The sequence below is a fragment of the Staurois parvus genome, unplaced genomic scaffold, assembly GCF_062004578.1.
Source record: "Staurois parvus isolate SC_StPar_1 unplaced genomic scaffold, SC_StPar_1.0 ptg001841l, whole genome shotgun sequence".
Taxonomy (NCBI): domain Eukaryota; kingdom Metazoa; phylum Chordata; class Amphibia; order Anura; family Ranidae; genus Staurois; species Staurois parvus.
The window spans coordinates 59,073-84,437 of NW_028319637.1; the positions used below are offsets into that span (position 1 = coordinate 59,073).

General features: G+C 49.3%; 1 protein-coding gene across 24 annotated transcripts in view; it reads right to left on the reverse strand.

The window, feature by feature from the left end:
- POF1B (POF1B actin binding protein) overlaps window positions 1–25,365 on the reverse strand; it is a 114,240-nt gene that overhangs the window by 13,922 nt on the left and 74,953 nt on the right. For all 24 annotated transcript variants that reach the window (XR_016308821.1, XM_089664125.1, XM_089664127.1 and 21 more), the window contains 9 exons: window positions 25,092–25,154; window positions 18,172–18,311; window positions 13,714–13,738; window positions 12,740–12,811; window positions 10,987–11,079; window positions 7,221–7,334; window positions 2,554–2,706; window positions 1,104–1,223; window positions 892–1,020 (listed from right to left, as the gene is read on the reverse strand). Coding sequence is in view for 23 of the 24 variants with exons in the window: in XM_089664125.1 (XP_089520251.1) it covers window positions 892–1,020; window positions 1,104–1,223; window positions 2,554–2,706; window positions 7,221–7,334; window positions 10,987–11,079; window positions 12,740–12,811; window positions 13,714–13,738; window positions 18,172–18,311; window positions 25,092–25,154 (909 nt within the window). In the remaining variant the exon portion in view is untranslated. The remainder of the gene's footprint in view (window positions 1–891; window positions 1,021–1,103; window positions 1,224–2,553; window positions 2,707–7,220; window positions 7,335–10,986; window positions 11,080–12,739; window positions 12,812–13,713; window positions 13,739–18,171; window positions 18,312–25,091; window positions 25,155–25,365) is intronic.

Consider the following 25,365-nt stretch of genomic DNA (forward strand, 5'->3'; position numbering starts at 1 on the left):
TGAAACATTGTATCGAATATAAACGGTCAGCAATCTATCCCATGAATATGACATTTGATGAGAAGACAGAAGTTCCGGTGTATGGGCGCTCTGTGATTGGCGCTCTGTGATGGGCGCTCTGTGATGGGCGCTCTGTGATGGGCGCTCTGTGATGGGCGCTCTGTGATGGGCGTTCTGTGATGGGCGCTCTGTGATGGGCGCTCTGTGATGGGCGCTCTGTGATGGGCGCTCTGTGATTGGCGCTCTGTGATGGGCGCTCTGTGATGGGCGCTCTGTGATTGGCGCTCTGTGATTGGCGCTCTGTGATGGGCGCTCTGTGATGGGCGCTCTGTGATTGGCGCTCTGTGATGGGCGCTCTGTGATTGGCGCTCTGTGATGAACGCTCTGTGATGGGCGCTCTGTGATGGGCGCTCTGTGATGGGCGCTCTGTGATGAGCGCTCTGTGATTGGCGCTCTGTGATGAGCGCTCTGTGATGAGCGCTCTGTGATTGGCGCTCTGTGATTGGCGCTCTGTGGTTGGCGCTCTGTGGTTGGCGCTCTGTGATGGGCGCTCTGTGATGGGCGCTCTGTGATGGGCGCTCTGTGATGGGCGCTCTGTGATGGGCGCTCTGTGATGGGCGCTCTGTGATGGGCGCTCTGTGATGGGCGCTCTGTGATGGGCGCTCTGTGATGGGCGCTCTGTGATGGGCGCTCTGTGATTGGCGCTCTGTGATTGGCGCTCTGTGATGGGTGCTCTGTGATGAGTGCTCTGTGATGGGCGCTCTGTGATGGGCGCTCTGTGATTGGCGCTCTGTGATGGGCGCTCTGTGATGGGCGCTCTGTGATGGGCGCTCTGTGATGGGCGCTCTGTGATGGGCGCTCTGTGATGAGCGCTCTGTGATTGGTGCTCACCTCCTGCTGCCTCTTGATCAGCGAGTCTCTCTCCTCCAGCGAGGACGTCAGCTCCAGGAGCTTCATCTGCAGGTCGCTGCTGCTGCCTTGCTTCACCGTCACGTCGTGCTGGAACTTGGAGACCTGAGACTGAAGCAAACGTCACATCAACAGGTTTAGAAATCTGCTTCTCGCAGGAAAAAGGTCAGCCGGTCCCCCATTGTCAGCCTTACCCGCAGGGAGCGGACCTCCTTGTCCTTCTCCTCCCGGAGGTTCTCGATCATCTCCTTGTAATGTCGGGTCACCTCATCCGTCTTGGACTGCAGCATGGGGTTGGAGACGGTTTCGGTGACCTGCGCAGAAACAAAGACGCATCAAACAGCGGCCGCGCCAATGACAGCGACAAGTGCTGCACAAATATACAGAAGAGGACGCCCTGGACTCGCAGCAGTTCGCATGTCGGGAGAAGCAAAGCGTGTAAACACTTAGAGACACTTTGGGGCCCGTTTATAAAACATTCGTGGACCGAACGTCGAACATTTGTTGCGAGGCGACCCAAATTCCCCCGTATTTCTTCTAATAGAGTCATTCCAATGATGTGGTGCCCTATCACACGGGTCTGCCCTATCACATGTTGTCCAATCAGAGATATAAAGGGGTCTACTGATAAAACATTCCCTCCAGCTGCCTGAAATTTCCCCGTATTTCTTCTAATAGACTCATTCCTATAGAGCCAGCTCCACCTAGTGGCCAAAATGCGGCGCAGCTTTCTGAAATTCCTCAATGAGAAAATATACCGCATTTCGGTCACTAGATGGAGCCGACTTGCTGATTCTATAGGAATTGCTCTATTAGGAAAATTACGGGGGAAATTCAGCCAGGATGCAGAAATGCTTTAAAAAATGAACCCCTTTATATCTCCTCACTTAGAGGAAAAGTGAAAATCCATGTGCTGATGACCCCCCCCCCCCCCCTTCATGTTATGGGGATGAAGAGAGGGGGAGGGGCTATGTAGGTGAAATTTAGGAGAGCAGCTTAGAGTGACAACGCTGTTTCTCAATATAGTGCAGTGGGTGAGTGTTGTCACCCCAGGACAGGAAGTGTGAAAATAAATGTGCTGATGACTCCTCCCCCCTTCATATTATGGGGATGAAGAGAGGGGGAGGTGTTATGTAGGTGAAATTTAGGAGAGCCACAGGGGTGTCAAACTGGCGGCCCTCCAGCTGTTGCGAAACTACAAGTCCCATCATGCCTCTGCCTTTGGGAGCCATGCTTGTAACTGTCAGTCATGCAATGCCTCATGGGACTTGTAGTTTCGCAAAAAGCTGGGGCCGCCAGTTTGACACCTGTGGCTTAGAGTGACAACGCTGCTTCTCAACATGTGCAATGGGTGAGTGTTGTCACCCCAAGACAGGAAGTGTGAAAATAAATGTTCTGATGACTCCTCCCCCCTTCATGTTATGGGGATGAAGAGAGGGGGAGGAGTTATGTGGGTGAAATTTAGGAGAGCAGCTTAGAGTAGAGGTGTCAACTGGCGGCCCTCCAGCTTTAAGTGGATGAAGTGACAGTGAAGACTCCAATCCGGAGGAGACACAATGCTGCAGGTAACAACAACACTCAGGTCTCCTCCAACATCTGAGATCAGCAACGCCCACAATCATGTCCGCCCCCCGGAGGTCTTACCTGGACCCGCAGATTCTTGTTCTCCTGCTGCATGGCGTTCTTGGCGTACTCCAGCTCCTTCAGTCGGTATTCTCTGTCGCTGTCAGCGTTGCGCAGGGAGGAGATCGTCTCGTCCAATCCGCGCTGCTTCATCTGACTGTCCTTCAATTCTTGCTGGGGGGACAAGAGAGCCGGGATTATAGGGGGGTGGGGGGAGTCCCTGGGAGCCGGGATTATAGGGGGGTGGGGGGGAGTCCCTGGGAGCCGGGATTATAGGGGGGTGGGGGGAGTCCCTGGGAGCCGGGATTATAAGGGGGTGGGGGGAGTCCCTGGGAGCCGGGATTATAGGGGGGTGGGGGGTGTTCCTGGGAGCCGGGATTATAGGGGGGTGGGGGGTGTTCCTGGGAGCCGTGATTATAGGGGGGGTGTCCCGGGATTATAGGGGGGTGGGGGGTGTTCCTGGGAGCCGGGATTATAGGGGGGTGGGGGGAGTCCCTGGGAGCCGGGATTATAGGGGGGTGGGGGGAGTCCCTGGGAGCCAGGATTATAGGGGGGTGGGGGGTGTTCCTGGGAGCCGGGATTATGGGGGGGGTGTCCCGGGGAGCTGGGATTATAGGGGGGTGGGGGGTGTTCCTGGGAGCCGGGATTATAGGAGGGGTGTCCCGGGATTATAGGGGGGTGGGGGGTGTTCCTGGGAGCCGGGATTATAGGGGGGTGTCCCGGGGAGCCTGGATTATAGGGGGGGGTGTCCCTGGGAGCTGGGGTCACCTCTCTACTTCCCCAGACAGAGGCCAGTACAGTGCCTTGGAAAATTTTTCACACAACATGAAATGTCATGTCACCCCCATGTTGTCATGTTACAATGTATTCCCCCCCCCGAAATGCCCCCCATTTGGTCATGTTACAATGTATCCCCCCCCCCATGTTGTCATGTTACAATGTATTCCCCCCCCCGAAATGCCCCCCATTTGGTCATGTTACAATGTATCCCCCCCCCCCGTTGTCATGTTACAATGTACCCCCCCCATGTTGTCATGTTACAATGTATCCCCCCCCCATGTTGTCATGTTACAATGTATCCCCCCCCCGTGTTGTCATGTTACAATGTACCCCCCATGTTGTCATATTACAATGTATCCCCCCCCCCATGTTGTCATGTTACAATGTATCCCCCCCATGTTGTTATGTTACAATGTATCCTCCCCTCCATGTTGTCTTGTCACAATGTATCCCCACCTCCATGTTGTCATGTTACAATGTATCCCCCCCCCCATGTTGTCATGTTACAATGTATCCCCCCCCCATGTTGTCATGTTACAATGTATCTATCGGGATTGGATGTGATAGGCCGACACAAAGTGGCACATAATTGTGAAGTGGAAGGAAAATGAGAAATGGTTTCCAACATTTGTGACAATAAATCTGTGAAAAGTGTGGGGGACATTTGTATTCGGCCCCCCGGAGTCAATACTTTGCAGGACCCCCTTTGGCTGCCATTCCAGCTGCAAGTCTTTTTGGGGATGTCTCTTTGCACATCTAGAGAGGGACATTTCTGCCCGTTCTTCTTTGCAGAATCCCTCAAGCTGTCAGATTGGATGGAGGGCGTCTGGGAACAGCAATTTTCAGGTCTGGCCACAGATCCTCCATTGGATTTGGGTCTGGACTGTGACTAGGCCATTCTAACACATGAAGATGCTTTGATCGGAACCATTCCATTGTAGGTCTGGCTGGATGTTTCGGGTCGTTGTCCTGCTGGAAGGGGAACCTCCGCCCCGGTCTCAAGTCTTCTGCAGACTCCAACAGGTTTTCTCCTAAGATTGCCCTGTATTTGGCTCCATCCATCTTCCCATCAACTTTGACCAGCTTCCCTGTCCCTGCTGAAGAAACACATCCTCACCACATGATGCTGCCACCACCATGGTTCACAGTGGGGATGGTGTGTTCAGGGGGATGGGCAGTGTTAGTTTTCCCCACACATAGCGTTTTGCTTTGAGGCCAAAAAGTCCCATTTTGGTCTCCTCTGAGCAGAGCCCCTTCTTCCACACGTTTGCTGTGTCCCCCACATGGCTTCTCACAACCTGCAGACGGGACTTCTTATGGCTTTCTTCCAACAATGGCTTCTTCTTGTCACTCTTCCATGAAGGCCAGATTTGTGGAGTGACGACTAATAGTTGTCCTGAGGACAGATTCCCCCCCCTGAGCTGTGATCTCTGCAGCTCCTCCACAGTTCCCATGAGCCTCTTGGCTGCTTCTCTGATGAATGCTCTCCTTGCCCGGCTTGTCAGTTTAGGTGGACGGCCATGTCTTGGTAGGTTGGCAGTTGTGCCGTACTCTTCCCATTTTCGGATGATGGATTGAACACAGTGCTCTGTGAGATGGGCAAAGCTTGGGAGATTTTTTTTATAACCTAACCCTGTTTTAAACTTCTCCACAACTTTATCCCTGACCTGTCTGGTGTGTTCCTTGGCCTTCATGATGCTGTTTGTTCACTAATGTTCTCTAACAAACCTCTGAGGGCTTCACAGAACAGCTGGATGTATACTGAGATCACATGACACACAGGGGGACTCTGTTTACTAATCAGGTGACTTCTGAAGGCAATTGGTTCCACTAGATTTTAGTTAGGGGTATCAGAGTAAAGGGGGCCGAATACAAATGCCGACACGTTTTTACAGATTTATTGGTCTCAAATGTTGGAAACCATTTCTCATTTTTCTTCCACTTCACAATTATGTGCCGCTTTGTGTCGGTCCATCACATCCAATCCCAATAAATACATTGATGGTTCTGGTTGTCACATGACAAGATATGGAAAAGATCAGGGGGTGTGAAGACTTTTTCAAGGCTCTGTAGAACTATGGCCATAATGTAAAGATTTTATTTGTAGGTCTGTGTCCCGCTGGGGAGAGACCAAAATGGGAACAGAGAGGAAGTCTCTCCAAGCGTGTCGGAGGCCAAGCGCACCCCCCCTTCATTGGGGCTTTTTAAAGTCATTTCCCCATACTTTGGGCAACAAGGTGACTTTGGCCGGGTGCTGGGGGACACCCAGAATGGACTGGTGGCAATAAATTGATATTAATCGTCCAGAACTTTCAGCAGCTGATGTAACCACTTACCGCGCATGCAGCTTATTCATCTAATATCCTTGTATAGGGTCCAGTTTATTCTGGTGCCATGATCACTGCCCCAGGTTAGGGTGGCTCCTTTCTCTTGCAGCCCCCTATGGAGCCATCCTTGCATGCAGGGACTAGAGCTGTGTCTCCTACACTGTGTGCATCAATAGAAACACACAATCCCATAGTCATAGGATGGCAAAGCACCACCTACTCCTCTCTCCTTCTCCCCCTCCCTTCTACAGAATGACTGGAGACTGCACTGTCCACTGTTAATACTTGCTGTTAGGACCAGAAATTCAGGAAAGCAGCACTGAGAGAGCAGAAGGTGGCAGCACTGAAAGCTGTAAACTGCAAGTGCTGGGATGAGAATTTTAACAGTGTATTAGGGAATGTTTATTTTACTGTGTTCAGTGTGCTAAACTAAAAGGCCCAGAGGGTTCAATACTTCCTTAAATGGCACTGTCCAATCACACAGTGTCCTATCAAATGGCACTGTCCAATCACACAGTGTCCTATCAAATGGCACTGTCCAATCACACAGTGTCCTATCAAATGGTGCTGTCCAATCACACAGTGTCCTATCAAATGGTGCTGTCCAATCACACAGTGTCCTATCAAATGGTGCTGTCCAATCACACAGTGTCCTATCACATGGGGCTGTCCAATCATATGGCTTCCTATCACATCGGGCTGTCCAATCACATGGGGGTCTCTTATCACATGGGGCTGTCCTATCACATGGGGGTCTCTTATCACATGGGGCTGTCCTATCACATGCCCTGTTAGATGGTGCTGTCCAATTACACAGTTTCCTATCAAGTGGTGCTGTCCAATCACATGGTGCCCCATCATATGGGGCTGTCCAATCATTTGGCATCCTATCACATGGGCTGCCCAATCACACTGTGTCCTATCACATGGGGCTGTCCAGTCACGTGGTGTCCAATCACCTGGCATCTAATCACATGGGGCTGTCCTATCACATGCTGTCGTCCAATCCCATGGGGTCCTATCACATGGGGCTGTCCTATCACATGGGGCTGTCCTATCACATGGAGCTCATCAGATGGTGCTGTCCAATCACACAGTGTCCAATCACAGGGGGTTGTCCAATCAAACAGTACCCTATCACATAATGCCCCTTCGGATGGTGTGGTCCAATCACACAGTGTCCAATCAAACATTGCCCTATCACATGGGGCTGTCCAGTCACATGGTCTCCTATCACATGGGGCTGTCCAGTCACATGGTCTCCTATCACATGGAGCTGTCCAGTCACATGGTCTCCTATCACATGGGGCTGTCCAGTCACATGGTCTCCTATCACATGGGGCTGTCCAGTCACATGGTCTCCTATCACATGGGGCTGTCCAATCACATGGTCTCCTATCACATGGGGCTGTCCAGTCACATGGTCTCCTATCACATGGTGCTGTCCAATCACATGGTACCCATCAGATGGGGCTGTCCAATCACACATGGTGCCCTATCATTAGGTGCCATTCAGTGTCCTATCACACAGGATTGTCCAATCACATGCCATCCTCATGTCCTATAAGGGGTTGGCGGTACCTGCTGCAGGCGGTTCTTCTCCCTCAGGGAGGCCAGGATGGTCTCGTATTCTCTGATCTGGTCGTCCTTGAAGCTCAGATCTCCCTCCAGAGACTTTTTGGCAGTTTCTAATTTCTGCAAAAAGAAACATTTTGTATCAGAAATCCACCGAACAAAAAGTTCCACCACAGGAAGAAAAGTCGTCACTCGATACACAACAAACAGTCACGTCGTTCCACATTCCTGGAGTTTAGGACCCCTCTGGCTGATAGACATGCCAACCGCTGCTCAGATCTCGCCAGCATGACGACCACCTCCATGTGTCTATGACCACCTTTAGGGGAAGGGAGACATTCTTGGATTTAGGGTCAGAGCTCCGCCCCCTTGGTCTCTGCACTGGCTGGCGATGCCAGTAGGGGGCAGAGTTGATATTCTTCTGCATACACTATGAGATGGGACTGGAGGTGATCACAGGTGACTCTTTGCTGTTCTCACTTGAACTTGTGTTGAGTGTTTCCCAGCCCCCGCCTGCACCTATATATACAATATTCCTCATTCATGTTTTCCTGGTCTGACCTGTTACACGAACTCCCACACGTGCCAAGGTTTCGGTGCTTCTCCACCCAACACACCCCACATGACCCGTGACACCTAGAATATTTCCACGCTCACCTGACCGAGACACCCAGCATGTCCCCACATGACCCCAAAGCCCAGGAAACCTCACCTGACCCAGCATGTCTCCACATGACCCCAATACCCAGGAAACCTCACCTGACCATGACACCCAGCATGTCTCCACATGACCCCAATACCCAGGAGACCTCACCTGACCCAGTATGTCTCCACATGACCCCAATACCCAGGAAACCTCACCTGACCATGACACCCAGCATGTCTCCACATGACCCCAATACCCAGGAGACCTCACCTGACCCAGTATGTCTCCACATGACCCCAATACCCAGGAGACCTCACCTGACCCAGTATGTCTCCACATGACCCCAATACCCAGGAGACCTCACCTGACCATGACACCCAGCATGTCTCCACATGACCCCAATACCCAGGAAACCTCACCTGACCGAGACACCCAGCATGTCTCCACATGACCCCAATACCCAGGAAACCTCACCTGACCGAGACACCCAGCATGTCTCCACATGACCCCAATACCCAGGAAACACCTGACCGAGACACCCAGCATGACCCCAATGCCCAGGAAACCTCACCTGACAGTGACACCCAGCATGTCTCCACATGACCCCAATACCCAGGAAACCTCACCTGACACCCAGTGTTTCTCCATGTGACCCCAATATCCAGGAAACCTCACATGACCCCAAAACCTCACCTGACCGTGACACCCAGCATGTCTCCACATGACCCCAATACCCAGGAAACCTCACCTGACACCCAGTGTTTCTCCATGTGACCCCCAATATCCAGGAAACCTCACATGATCCCAAAACCTCACCTGACCGAGACACCCAGCATGTCTCCACGTGACCCCAATACCCAGGAAACCTCACCTGACCAAGCATGTCTCCACGTGACCCCAGTACCCAGGAAACCTCACCTGACCGAGACACCCAGCATGTCTCCACGTGACCCCAGTACCCAGGAAACCTCACCTGACCGAGACACCCAGCATGTCTCCACGTGACCCCAATACCCAGGAAACCTCACCTGACCGTGACACCCAGCATGTCTCCACATGACCCCAATACCCAGGAAACCTCATCTGACCGAGACACCCAGCATTTCTCCGCATTACCCCAATACCCAGGAAACCTCACCTGACCGTGACACCCAGCATGTCTCCACATGACCCCAATACCCAGGAAACCTCACCTGACCGAGACACCCAGCATTTCTCCACGTGACCCCAATACCCAGGAAACCTCACCTGACCGTGACACCCAGCATGTCTCCACATGACCCCAATACCCAGGAAACCTCACCTGACCGAGACACCCAGCATTTCTCCACGTGACCCAAATACCCAGGAAACCTCACCTACCCATGAAACACAGCATGTCTTCATGTGGCCCCAATATCCAGGAAACCTCACCTGACTGACACCCAGCATGTCTCCACATGACACCAATACCCAGGAAACCTCACCTGACTGACACCCAGCATTTCTCCACATGACCCCAATACCCAGGAAACCTCACCTGACCGAGACACCCAGCATTTCTCCACGTGACCCCAATACCCAGGAAACCTCACCTGACCGAGACACCCAGCATTTCTCCACGTAACCCAAATACCCAGGAAACCTCACCTGACCATGAAACACAGCATGTCTTCATGTGGCCCCAATATCCAGGAAACCTCACCTGACTGACACCCAGCATGTCTCCACATGACACCAATACCCAGGAAACCTCACCTGACTGTGAAACACAGCATGTCTTCATGTGGCCCCAATATCCAGGAAACCTCCCTTGTCTGTGACACCCCATGTGTCATTGTGACCCAAATACCCAGAAAACCTCACTTGACTGACATCCAGCATGTCTTCATGTGACCCCAATATCCTGGAAACCTCACCTGACTGACACCCAGCATGTCTTCATGTGACCCCAATACTAAGGAAACCTCACCTGACTGTGACACCCAGCATACACCTATGTGACCCCTGAACCCAGGAAAGCTAACCTGACCACAATACAGCCTACATGACCCTGACACCTGCATACTCACATGACCCAGAAATCCAGCAGACCCCCATGTGATCTTGACACTCAGCATGCCCTCATATGACCGAGCACCCAAGGAACCTCACCGGACCCGGACATCCAGCATGCCCCCACATGACAATGACTCCCAGCATTCTGCTATGTGACCCTATCACCCAGTACACTTCACCTGACTACAACACCCAGCAGAGTCCCCATGGCCCTGACACTTAAACCTCATCTGTCCACAACCCCCCAGCAGAGCCCATGTGACCCCAACACCCAGGAAACTTCACCTGAGACACCCAGCACAACCCCCATCACCCCCACACTCAGGAAAGTTCACCTGATTGTGACACCCAGCTCACCTTACCTGACCTCGACAAACCTGCATATCCCTCATGACCCCGACAACCTCGCGCGTCCCGCGTGACCCCGACAACCCTGCATATCCCTCATGACCCAGACAACCTTTTACATCCCACGTGACCCCGACAACCTCGTACGTCCCACGTGACCCCGACAACCTCGCACGTCCCACGTGACCCCGACAACCTCGCACGTCCCACGTGACCCCGACAACCCTGCATATCCCTCATGACCCCCGACAACCTCGTACGTTCCACGTGACCCCGGCACTCAGCACACTCCACAAGACCCAACCGCCCAGCTCATCCTATCTGTCCCATACACTCAGCATACCTCATCGGACCCCAACACCCAGCATACCCCGAGTCCCAACACCAAGCACGACCACCACCACCACCGATGGTCACCAGACTCCATCCCTCTACCTACCCACCCATCATCCACCACCCAGACCTGCATGTCGATTTATTTTTAGCTCTTACGAAAACGACTCTTCACCCAAAATACCGAATGCTCTGTAAAAGGTTATCAGTTTAAATTTTTGGCAAACAAAAGCCAGTCGAACCGGATGGACTTCTGTCTTTTTTCAGCCAGACTAACTATGTAAAAATAAATAGGAAACGATGGATTCAAGGCGCCTTTTCTGCAAATCTTTGGTGGCAATTCAGTCGTTGTATTTGCGCCAATCGCGTTGGTTAACCTTGTACGCCGGCGGTGTCGTCACCACTTACATTCAGATCGTCCTGTAAGTGTCCCAGTTCTTCCCGCAGGCTGCTGAAGGTGGCCAGAACGAGTTTCATCGATTTATCGGAGGTCTGCCTCATCTGACAAATGACGGAAAAAAGAAGAGCAGTGGAATAAAAAAAACAAAAAACAGACAAATTATATTTTTTATATATATATATAAGATAGATAAACTAGAAACAAATTAACAAAAAAAAAAATCATAATAATAATATATACATATATATATATATATATATAACAGATGGATAAAATAGGAACAAATTAAAAAATAAATAAATAAATAATAATAATAATAAAAATATATAAATAGAAAAATATAAGATGGCTAAAATAGAAACAAATTAACAAATAAATAATAATAAAAATATATAAATAGAAAAATATAAAAGATGGCTAAAATAGAAACAAATTAACAAATAAATAATAATGATAAAAATATATAAATAGAAAAATATAAAAAATGGCTAAAATAGAAACAAATTAACAAATAAATAAATAATAATAATAATAAAAATATATAAATAGAAAAATATAAAAGATGGCTAAAATAGAAACAAATTAATAAATAAATAATAATAAAAATATATAAATAGAAAAATATAAAAGATGGCTAAAATAGAAACAAATTAACAAATAAATAATAATAAAAATATATAAATATAAAAGATGGCTAAAATAGAAACAAATTAACAAATAAATAATAATGATAAAAATATATAAATAGAAAAATATAAAAAATGGATAAAATAGAAACAAATTAACAAATAAATAATAATGATAAAAATATATAAATAGAAAAATATAAAAAATGGATAAAATAGAAACAAATTAACAAATAAATAATAATGATAAAAATATATAAATAGAAAAATATAAAAGATGGCTAAAATAGAAACAAACTAACAAATAAATAATAATGATAAAAATATATAAATAGAAAAATATAAAAAATGGCTAAAATAGAAACAAATTAACAAATAAATAAATAATAATAATAATAAAAATATATAAATAGAAAAATATAAAAGATGGCTAAAATAGAAAGAAATTAACAAATAAATAATAATAATAAAAATATATAAATAGAAAAATATAAGATGGCTAAAATAGAAACAAATTAACAAATAAATAAATAATAATAATAATAAAAATATATAAATAGAAAAATATAAAAGATGGCTAAAATAGAAACAAATTAATAAATAAATAATAATAAAAATATATAAATAGAAAAATATAAAAGATGGCTAAAATAGAAACAAATTAACAAATAAATAATAATAAAAATATATAAATAGAAAAATATAAAAGATGGCTAAAATAGAAACAAATTAAGAAATAAATAATAATGATAAAAATATATAAATAGAAAAATATAAAAAATGGATAAAATAGAAACAAATTAACAAATAAATAATAATGATAAAAATATATAAATAGAAAAATATAAAAAATGGATAAAATAGAAACAAATTAGCAAATAAATAATAATGATAAAAATATATAAATAGAAAAATATAAAAGATGGCTAAAATAGAAACAAACTAACAAATAAATAATAATGATAAAAATATATAAATAGAAAAATATAAAAAATGGCTAAAATAGAAATAAATTAACAAATAAATAATAATGATAAAAATATATAAATAGAAAAATATAAAAAATGGATAAAATAGAAACAAATTAACAAAAAAAAAAGAAAAAGGAGCATTTGTGTTTTCTGAGGAGTCTCACCTGCAGCAGGTAGCGGATTTGCTGTTTGGTGAGTTCAGAGACGCCTTTAGGGATCAGCGATTCGATGTCTTCCTATAGGAGAGAAAAGAGAAGGACTCGGCGTCACACAGCGAATCACCACAGCAGAGATCCAGGAACAGCCTCAAGTGGGATCTTCACCAACGATCGACCATCAAAGGGCCAAAACTCATCGTTTAGTGAGTAAAAAAAAAGACTATTACATGTCAGGGCGAGGGAAAGGATACTATTTGTATTGATATCGTCAAGGGTGACAAGGGTGGAAAAAGATTTCGGGCATTTAAAAAAAAAAAATTCTGTCCATCTATCCGATAACTCAAATATTTCTACGAGTAAAAATATTGATTTGTAGAGCTTAAAGGAGAACCCCGAGCACCGTCATCTTACACGTCGTGATGCTAATCCAGTCTGGAGAAGCACCTCGGTTTACGAACGAAAATCCGTTGAAAATAACGCCTCAGTTTATGAATTTTTTACGAATTTTTTTTGCGATACGAAGTGTATGTCGGCGCCGATTTTTAAATACAATTGCCGGCTTTTTTTTTCTTCACTAGAGCTCACAGAATTAGCTGTCACTTTCCTCGGAGCTGCAGGAAACTGTTTCTTTTAACTTGTGGAAATGAACTAAAAGGAAACTTTGTTTCTTTTATCTGGGTGGGAAAGTGACGGCTGATTCTCTGAGCGATAGTGAAGGAAAAAAAAAAGCGGTACTTACATTTAAAAACCAATTCCATGATAAATACAACAATGTCATACCGAGCCCTGCGGGTCTGGGGTGGATTTTGAGGGGAACTCCAACGCCAAAATTAAATTTTTAACACGTGCGCAGAGGGGCCTAATTGTTGAGTACACACAGACCGGCCAATCAGAGACCAGCACCAGCAGCGGTGTTCTTGCGAAAGAGAAGTGAAAGAGCGAATGAAAACGAATGAGCGGATGTAGAGGTTGTGACGTACCTGATACTCAGAATCCGACGGTTTCCTGCAAAACACAACACAAAGTCATTGATGCTGCATGAAGAATCATGAGAAATCACGGGGAATCACAGGGAGTCAGGGGGAATCACGGGGAATCACAGGAATCATGGGGAATCACGGGGATCATAGGGAATCATGGGGAATAACGGGGATCATGGGGAATCACGGGGATCATAGGGAATCATGGGGAATAACGGGGATCATGGGGAATCACGGGGATCATAGGGAATCATGGGGAATAACGGGGATCATGGGGAATCACGGGGATCATAGGGAATCATGGGGAATCACAGGGAGTCAGGGGGAATCACAGGAATCATGGGGAATAACGGGGATCATAGGGAATCACGGGGAATCACTGGAATCATGAGAAATCACGGGGATCATAGGGAATCACAGGGAATCACAGGAATCATGGGGAATCACAAGGATGATAGGGAATCACGGGGAATCACAGGAATCATGGGAAATCACGGGGATCATAGGGAATCACGGGGAATCACAGGAATCATGGGGAATCTTGGGGAGTCACAGGAATCATGTGGAATCATGGGGAATCACAGGAATCATGGGGAATCACAGGAATCATGGGGAATCTTGGGGAGTCATGGGGAGTCAGGGGGAATCACAGGAATCATGTGGAATCATGGGGAATTACAGGAATCATGAGGAATCACAGGAATCATGGGAAAACATGTGGAATCATGGAGAATCATGGGGAATCACGGGGAATCACATGAATCATGGGGAATCATGAGGAATCACGGGGAATCACAGGAATCACGAGGAATCATTGGGAATCACAGGAATCATGAGGAATCACAGGAATCATGGGGAGTCAGGGGGAATCATGGAAATCATTGGAACCATGGGAAAACATGTGGAATCATGGGGAATCACAGGAATCATGAGGAATCACATGAATCATTGGGAATCATGAGGAATCACAGGAATCATGGGGAAGTCATGCGGAATCACGGCTCGGAGCAATAACATGCAAGATAACCCTTTACAAAAAAAATAGACAAAACTGTTTTAATGTTTTTTATATTCCTAAATGAACCCCGAGGGGGCAAAACAAATCTTAACGCTCAACTAAAACTTTGTACACCTTTGACCTTTGTTAGTAAAACCGAACCTCACCTCACCGCATCACCTCACCTCACCGCATCACCTCACCTCACCGCATCACCTCACCGCATCACCTCACCGCATCACCTCACCTCACCGCATCACCTCACCGCATCACCTCACCGCATCACCTCACCTCACCGCATCACCTCACCTCACCGCATCACCTCACCGCATCACCTCACCGCATCACCTCACCTCACCGCATCACCTCACCGCATCACCTCACCTCACCGCATCACCTCACCGCATCACCTCACCGCATCACCTCACCTCACCGCATCACCTCACCGCATCACCTCACCTCACCGCATCACCTCACCGCACCGCATCACCTCACCTCACCGCATCACCTCACCGCATCACCGCATCACCTCACCGCACCGCATCACCTCACCACATCACCTCACCGCACCGCATCACCTCACCTCATCACCTCACCGCACCGCATCACCTCACCGCATCACCTCACCACATCACCTCACCGCACCGCATCACCTCACCGCATCACCTCACCACATCACCTCACCGCACCGCATCACCTCACCTCACCGCATCACCGCATCACCTCACCGCACCGCATCACCTCACCACATCACCTCACCGCACCGCATCACCTCACCGCACCGCATCACCTCACCGCATCACCTCACCGCATCACCTCACCGCATCACCTCACCGCACCGCATCACCTCACCGCATCACCTCACCGCACCGCATCACCTCACCGCATCGCATCACCTCACCTCATCACCTCACCGCACCGCATCACCTCACTGCACCACCGCACCGCATCACCTCACCGCACCGCATCACCTCACCGCACCGCATCACCGCACCGCATCACCTCACCGCATCACCTCACCGCACCGCATCACCTCACCGCACCGCATCACCTCATCACCGCACCACCTCACTGCATCACCTCACCGCACCGCATCACCTCACCGCACCACCTCACCGCATCACCTCACCGCATCACCTCACCTCACCGCAGCACCTCACCTCATCACCTCACTGCACCGCATCACCTCACCTCACCGCATCACCTCACCGCAGCACCTCACCGCACCACATCACCTCATCACCTCACTGCACCGCATCACCTCACCTCACCGCAGCACCTCACCGCATCACCTCACCTCACCGCAGCACCTCACCGCACCACATCACCTCACTGCACCGCATCACCACAACGACTTTGTGCATCCAGGTGAATTATGCCGCGTTTTTATTTTTTCAGGACAAGTTGGACTTTCATTTGGTGGTAAAGAGTAATGAATATCTCCTTTTTTATCAAAGTAAAACTGTCCCAAAAGAGTAAAAAAAATTGTTTTTGTTTTAATTTAGTTGTGTTTCTTGTTACTACCATAACCCGCCACCAGAGAACCCTAAAAAGATTCTCCAGCTCCTGCCGATCGCAGCGACACCACGTGTGTGGATGTTAGTTGTTGTTTGTACCCGGAGTGTGGCCCAGAAACAATAGCGCGCATTTTGCTTTTTTGACTGACACGAAGGCCACGTTCACACCTGTGCAGTTTGCGTTTGATTTGTTTCTGCCGTGCGTTTTTGATGTGATTTGCGGTTTTATTTTTTCACCAAGTTGTTGCTGGGCAGATTAAAAAACACAAAACGCATTAAAAAAAAGTGCCAAAAATGCATGCAAAACGCAGCACTTGTGTTTTATATGCAGTTTCAATGAAGTCTATTGGACTAAAAAAAAAACACAAACTGCGGGAAAAAAAGTCCCTGACCCTTTCCAAATAAAAGGCACGCAGAAAAACTGCACAGATGTGAACGTGATCCGTTGGAAATCATGACCAATGGCGTGCGCTGCGTTCCTGCAAAACGCACTAAAAAAACTTCACATGTGTGAACCTGGCCTTAGTGACCGATTTAAAAATCGCACGATTTGTGCGCAATTTCTGCTGCGATTTCTGAAGACTTTATTGCGACTTGTGAAGATTTATAACTTTTTCTTGCGATTTCCATTATACTCAGCCCGGGTTCACACTGACGCGGTGCGGAATTTGCAGCGTTTTCTGTGCGAATTCCGCATCGCATCAGAATCGCCCCCCGTTCATGCGAACCGCGGCGGGTGTGTATGTTACGTTAACAACACCCTGTAAGCAGTCCGTAAAGTGCGGTGCGAGGTGCAGAATCGGATCGCATTAGATGTGAATACCCGTGCGATCCGATTCTAGTGCGGACCCAAAAAAAGAATCCTGCGCGTTTTTGGTGCGGGGGGATTAGAGCCGTACAAAATGTACGACCGCACACAAATCGCATGTGATGAGGAAGGCGGTGCGGTTCCGGTACGAATCACATGTGATGAGGAAGGAGGTGCGGTTCCGGTACGAATCACATGCGATATACCGCACCGCATGTATGTGAACCCGGGCTGAAGGATCCTATTGTGTGCTTTCAGCTGCTCGTGGGAAGGAGAGGAGGGAAGCCGGCAGCACTGCGGGGGGTGGGGGGCAGCAGGGGGAACGTATAGTGCACAGGGAGGGAGGGTGGTGGGTGCAGCGGGAGCAATTACTGGAACCGATCCCCTGTATGGCTCTCCCTGCAGCAGCTGTCAGCCAGCGGGAGGGAGAAGAGGGAAGCCAGCAGCACTGCGGGGGGTGGGGGGCAGCAGGGGGAACGTATAGTGCACAGGGAGGGAGGGTGGTGGGTGCAGCGGGGGCAATTACTGGAACCGATCCCCTGTATGGCTCTCCCTGCAGCAGCTGAAAGCCAGCGGGAAGGAGAGGAGGGAAGCCGGCAGCACTGCGGGGGGTCTGGGCAGCAGGGGGAATGTATAGTTCACAGGGAGGGTGATGGATGAACTGGGGGCAACTACTGGAACCGATCCCCTGTATGGCTCTCCCTGCAGCAGCTGTCAGCCAGCGGGAAGGAGAGGAGGGAAGCCAGCAGCACTGCTGGGGTGGGGGGCAGCAGGGGGAACGTATGGTGCACAGGGAGGGTGATGGGGGCATTTACTCGAACCGATCCCCTGTATGGCTCTCCCTGCAGCAGCTGAAAACCAGCGGGAGGGAGAGGAGAAGCCGTCTTTCAGCTGCTGCAGGGAAAGCCATACAGGGGATCGGTTCCAGTAATTGCCCCCCTCGCCATGTCGATCACCCTCCCTGCCCACCTCCCATTCACCCAGCCGCCTGGGCCCCGTACAGGAGGGCTGGTGGTGCCCCCTCATCCACAGCCCTGCTAATAGGTGTCCCTCGTTCCCTTCTCAGAAAGCTGGGAGGTGTGATATAGCCGGGGAGGGAGAGGAGGCGCCCGGGCTGCGGTGCGGGGTAGGAGTACCTGGCGCCGATCTTCTCCACGTGTTGCAGGAGGCAGCTGTACAGGTCGTTGTTCTTGCGGCTCAGTTCCGCCAGGAGTTCCCCGAAGTAACGCGCGTCCAGCTGTTCGGGCCCCGAGACGGAGCTGTTCCTCTTCTTCACCTGCAGAGCAGAGATCTCATTATTTCAGGTATTCTATAGCGCCGTCCGTCTACATATATTGTACATTCCCATCCGGTCAGGAATCGAGCCGCGCTCCAATCGGATTCTACGGCTCAAACCGCAACGCATCCGCGCCAAAATAGGGCAGGACTCTTTTTTTTTTTTTGTCTGTAACAGAATCGGATCGCATTGGGTGTGAACACATCAGACTCTGTACATCGCACCGCGTTATGCAACCAATTTCAGGGCGTTTGTTAACCTCTCGGTGTCGGCCGAACGCAAATATGTATCTGAGTCTAGACGCCGAGCGGCCGCACATTTGCGTTCTATTAAAAAAACATATGTGCTGAGAGCGCGCTCCCTGCCCCCTCCCAGCACACAAGGAAAGGTCCAGATCTCCTCTTTCGACCGGGACCTTTCCCGATCATGTGACCACCGTGACGGCGAATCACGGCAGTCACATGACCCTAAAACCCCACCCCGCCTCCCGGCTTCTGGGTTCTGGAACCCTTAAAGGGCCAGCAGGCCCCAGCGATCAGACTGTACATTGCAACTTTGTTGAAGGAGGAGGAGACATTTCCTCAGTCTCCTCCCCCAGTGATCAGACTGTACATTGTAACTTTGTAGAAGGAGGAGGAAGCATTTCCTCAGTCTCCTCCCCCAGTGATCAGACTGTACATTGTAACTTTGTAGAAGGAGGAGGAGGAGTCATTTCCTGAGTCTCTCCTCCCCCAGTGATCAGACTGTACATTGTAACTTTGTAGAAGGAGGAGGAGGCATTTCCTCAGTCTCCCCTCCCCCAGTGATCAGACTGTACATTGTAACTTTGTAGAAGGAGGAGGAGTCATTTCCTCAGTCTCCCCTCCCCCAGTGATCAGACTGTACATTGTAACTTTGTAGAAGGAGGAGGAGGCATTTCCTCAGTCTCCCCTCCCCTCCCCCAGTGATCAGACTGTACATTGTAACTTTGTAGAAGGAGGAGGGGGCATTTCCTCAGTCTCCTCCCCCGGTGATCAGACTGTACATTGTAACTTTGTAGAAGGAGGAGGAGGAGTCATTTCCTGAGTCTCTCCTCCCCCAGTGATCAGACTGTACATTGTAACTTTGTAGAAGGAGGAGGGGGCATTTCCTCAGTCTCCTCCTCCAGTGATCAGACTGTACATTGTAACTTTGTAGAAGGAGGAGGAAGCATTTCCTCAGTCTCCTCCCCCAGTGATCAGACTGTACATTGTAACTTTGTAGAAGGAGGAGGAAGCATTTCCTCAGTCTCCTCCCCCAGTGATCAGACTGTACATTGTAACTTTGTAGAAGGAGGAGGAAGCATTTCCTCAGTCTCCTCCCCCGGTGATCAGACTGTACATTGTAACTTTGTAGAAGGAGGAGGGGGCATTTCCTCAGTCTCCTCCCCCGGTGATCAGACTGTACATTGTAACTTTGTAGAAGGAGGAGGAGGAGTCATTTCCTGAGTCTCTCCTCCCCCAGTGATCAGACTGTACATTGTAACTTTGTAGAAGGAGGAGGGGGCATTTCCTCAGTCTCCTCCCCCAGTGATCAGACTGTACATTGTAACTTTGTAGGAGGAGGAGTCATTTCCTGAGTCTCTCCTCCCCCAGTGATCAGACTGTACATTGTAACTTTGTAGAAGGAGGAGGAGGAGTCATTTCCTGAGTCTCCCCTCCCCCAGTGATCAGACTGTACATTGTAACTTTGTAGAAGGAGGAGTGGGCATTTCCTCAGTCTCCTCCCCCAGTGATCAGACTGTACATTGTAACTTTGTAGAAGGAGGCATTTCCTCAGTCTCCCCTCCCCCAGTGATCAGACTGTACATTGTAACTTTGTACCAAGTCACAAGGTGAGGGGCTGCAGCAGGGGGCTGATCTGTGTCATACATTTGTGAACACAGCCAAGAACTGCACAGACACCGGGATTTGCATGATTGTGTCATCTGTGATCATGAAGCAGATGTTGTCCCAGGATGATGCCTAAACAAAGATGGTGCCGTCCTTCTGGAGAGGAAAGCAGATGGCGGCATAATCAGGGGGAGTCCTGGGAATAAATCCCTGGAGGGGTCACACTGACGCACTGTTGTGCATGCGGCCCGTACCGCGAGGAAATATATGCGACTTCCCGCGGAGATCCACTTCAACAGATACAAATAACAGCCTGTAGAAGGAAGCGCCGCGCCGGTCCCACTGATACCCCAGCAGGAGGCGGGACACATATTGGGGGGTTCAGGTCAGGCTCCAGTGTGTTTGGGAATCTGGCGTACAGAAACACAGCAAATAAACGCACACCCCGCCCACATCGCATTATTAATGGCGCCACAAACGCCAGCAGCAATCGTGTGTTTTGTGAACACGCGTGAGGCTCACCGCCAACACAGGTTCATCACATGCATTCGTTGCGTGTAGGGCGCGCCTTTCCAATAATTAGGCTGCCCTATGCAGCTGCGTGAAAGAAACGCGATGCGACGAGCGCTGTGAACGCAGCTTTGGGCGCCATTTATTATTCATTTATTGCTCATTAAAAAAAAAAAATCCAATCAGAAAATGACAACTTATGCTGAAAATAAAAAATTCTCCTTTTATGTCGGTGTCCCCGGCGGGGAGATTCATCCTCTTCCTGAGTCCCGGTGACACCACGTGATGGGAAATCTGACATTTCATAGTTGTCATCAGATGAGGGGGGGATGGGGACAGCGATCCGGGAAATTCCCAAATTATCAGTCTGAAGACACAGAGACAACACCCCAAATCCCACCCCAAATATGTACCACAAGGATCGCCCCATTGGGGGGAAACTCATGAAATGGGAGCCGAGTGTCCCCCACAGGATCCGGATTTCAGATTAGCAGCTATGAATCAATGAATGAAGAATCAATGAACAATTAATAACTGAAGAAATAATTAAAAATAGCTAATCAATGAATGTTTATTGAATGAATAATCAATAACTAATCAATAAACATTAATCAATGAATAACTAATGAATGAACACAAGTTCACATTTGGCCATCAGAGTGATGGGAGAAGTCGGAGATGAATGAAGATCTCACACAGCGCAGAGAATGTCTCCTCCATCCATGACACCAATGATGGGGCACTATTCCTCCCACTGACACCAATGATGGGACACTATTCCTCCCACTGACACCAATGATGGGGCACTATTCCTCCCACTGACACCAATGATGGGGCACTATTCCTCCCACTGACACCAATGATGGGACACTATTCCTCCCACTGACACCAATGATGGGGCACTATTCCTCCCACTGACACCAATGATGGGGCACTATTCCTCCCACTGACACCAATGATGGGACACTATTCCTCCCACTGACACCAATGATGGGGCACTATTCCTCCCACTGACACCAATGATGGGGCACTATTCCTCCCACTGACACCAATGATGGGGCACTATTCCTCCCACTGACACCAATGATGGGGCACTATTCCTCCCACTGACACCAATGATGGGGCACTATTCCTCCCCCCACTGACACCAATGATGGGGCACTATTCCTCCCACTGACACCAATGATGGGGCACTATTCCTCCCAGTGACACCAATGATGGGGCACTATTCCTCCCACTGACACCAATGATGGGGCACTATTCCTCCCAGTGACACCAATGATGGGGCACTATTCCTCCCACTGACACCAATGATGGGGCACTATTCCTCCCAGTGACACCAATGATGGGGCACTATTCCTCCCACTGAACCCAATGATGGGGCACTATTCCTCCAACTGACACCAATGATGGGACACTATTCCTCCCACTGACACCAATGATGGGGCACTATTCCTCCCACTGACACCAATGATGGGGCACTATTCCTCCCACTGACACCAATGAGGGGGCACTATTCCCCCCACTGACACCAATGACGGGGCACTATTCCTCCCACTGACACCAATGATGGGGCACTATTCCTCCCACTGACACCAATGATGGGGCACTATTCCTCCCACTGACACCAATGACGGGGCACTATTCCCCCCACTGACACCAATGATGGGGCACTATTCCCCCCACTGACACCAATGACGGGACACTATTCCTCCCACTGACACCAATGATGGGGCACTATTCTTCCCACTGACACCAATGATGGGACACTATTCCTCCCACTGACACCAATGATGGGACACTATTCCTCCCACTGACACCAATGATGGGACACTATTCCTCCCACTGACACCAATGATGGGGCACTATTCCTCCCACTGACACCAATGATGGGGCACTATTCCTCCCACTGACACCAATGATGGGACACTATTCCTCCCACTGACACCAATGATGGGACACTATTCCTCCCACTGACACCAATGATGGGACACTATTCCTCCCACTGACACCAATGACAGATCACTATTCCTCCCACTGATACCAATGATGGGGGCACTATTCCTCCCACTGACACCAATGATGGGGCACTATTCCTCCCACTGACACCAATGATGGGGCACTATTCCTCCCACTGACACCAATGATGGGGCACTATTCCTCCCACTGACACCAATGATGGGGCACTATTCCTCCCACTGACACCAATGATGGGGCACTATTCCTCCCACTGATACCAATGATGGGACACTATTCCTCCCACTGACACCAATGATGGGGCACTATTCCTCCCACTGATACCAATGATGGGGCACTATTCCTCCCACTGACACCAATGATGGGGCACTATTCCTCCCACTGACACCAATGATGGGGCTCTATTCCTCCCACTGACACCAATGATGGGACACTATTCCTCCCACTGACACCAATGATGGGGCACTATTCCTCCCACTGACACCAACGATGGGGCACTATTCCTCCCACTGACACCAATGATGGGGCACTATTCCTCCCACTGACACCAATGATGGGACACTATTCCTCCCAATGACACCAATGATGGGGCACTATTCCTCCCACTGACACCAATGATGGGGCTCTATTCCTCCCACTGACACCAATGATGGGGCACTATTCCTCCCACTGACACCAATGATGGGGCACTATTCCTCCCACTGACACCAATGATGGGCACTATCTGATCTTCCTGTCATATTTTGGAGCCGTGTGAAGTGACGCCGATGTTCCCGTCTGCTTCTCAGGGTTATGATGTGGCAGATTGTCGCAGACACGCCCCGCGCCTGTCCGGACGCGCTCAGCCCTGCACAGGACCAACTGGTTGGAGCGGCTTAATTCGTCTATAAAGGAAACAATCGTTCAGCAGAGACGAGATTTCCGCGAGACGCCCGGCGGGGCCCCAAGGGAACGAGAGAGAGAAGGCGAGCGCAGACATGTCCGAGAGACACGGTCCATACAGTGAGGACACGAAGCGCTTCCACCGCCAGTACCAACCGGACTTCAGACCCAGTGATGTCATCACCAGATCTCTGTGCTTCTCTATGCAATAGATTCTCAACTCATTTTGATTTTGACCTGAAGTCCTAAGTAACATCTAATTTCCTTAAATGCCTCCTCTGGCTCCTCCCCTTCAGTCTTGCACACGTGTACCGACTCCTCCCCTTCAGTCTTGCACAGGTGTACCGGCTCCTCCCCCTCAGTTTTGCACAGGTGCACCGGCTCCTCCCCTTCAGCCTAGCACAGGTGCACCGGCTCCTCCCCTTTAGTCTTGCACAGGTGTACCGACTCCTCCCCTTAAGTCTTGCACAGGTGTACCAGCTCCTCCCCTTCAGTCTTGCACAGGTGTACCGGCTCCTCCCCTTCAGTCTTGCACAGGTGTACCGGCTCCTCCCCTTCAGTCTTGCGCAGGTGTACAGGCTCCTCCCCTTCAGTCTTGCACAGGTGTACAGGCTCCTCCCCTTCAGTCTTGCACAGGTGTATTGGCTCCTCCCCCTCAGTCTTGCACAGGTGTACCGGCTCCTCCCCTGTCCTGGCTTCCTCTGATGTCACCGCACACTGGGAGCGTCTCACAATGTGCATTAGAAGCTGCAGCAAGTCAGATAGAGCTCCGCCTCCTTTCCTGGCTGCAGGACATCCAGCATCATCTAGCCCTTTCCTCCGCAGCCTGATGGTCCCTGACCCCGCCTCTTTTCATTCATTGGTTTCCATTTCCTTCAGTCAAGGAGGCTCTTATGTGGGTGTTGTCCAGGCTAATGCAGCCTGCCTAGGCACGCCCACTTCTCTAGACTGAAACCTGCATTTGCATAACCCCTCCTACTGCTTGCATCAGGGCTGGAGGGCTCTTGAGGAGTACTGAGGCAGGGTGCTGTGATGTACTTAGGAAGCCCCTCCCACCAGCCATGATCTGCCTGCATTGCATAGGGAAGCATAGAGGCCCAGTGATGACATCACGTGGTTTATAATAAACTGTCATGAAAACAGAAAAGTTTTATTTAAAAAATGTCGTCATGTTGATGAGGGGGGAGGGGATGGGGAGGGGAGGGGGGATGTAAGCAGAGTAAATGTCAGATTTAAAGGAGTTTATCACGGGGTGACATTGGACCCCCCGATCCCCTCAGTGAGGGTTCAGTCTGATCACTGGGGGAGGAGACTGAGGAAATGCCGCCTCCTCCTTCTACAAAGTTACAATGTACAGTTTGATTACTGGGGGAGGGGAGACTGAGGAAATGACTCCTCCTCCTTCTACAAAGTTACAATTGGCAGTAATACTCGTCTCACAGGGCAGAGCAGCTGCACCGACCCGGAGATTCCTCCATAGGAGACGTCTATAGACCTGGGGTGACAACCGACAATGACACCTACAGACGGCGAACAGTCTATTGTAGACGCTTGTACTTACCTGCTCGGTGTTCTGTATATTCTGTACGTTCACTTTCTGCTGATAATTCTCCGACACCACATTCTGGAAGACAAGAGAGACATCCATCAGTCCCTGACCGTCTCCTGTACTATGTCTGCAGTCTCTGACCGTCTCCTGTACTATGTCTGCAGTCTCCGACCGTCTCCTGTACTATGTCTGCAGTCTCTGACCGTCTCCTGTATCATGTCTGCAGTCTCTGACCGTCTCCTGTACTATGTCTGCAGTCTCTGACCGTCTCCTGTATCATGTCTGC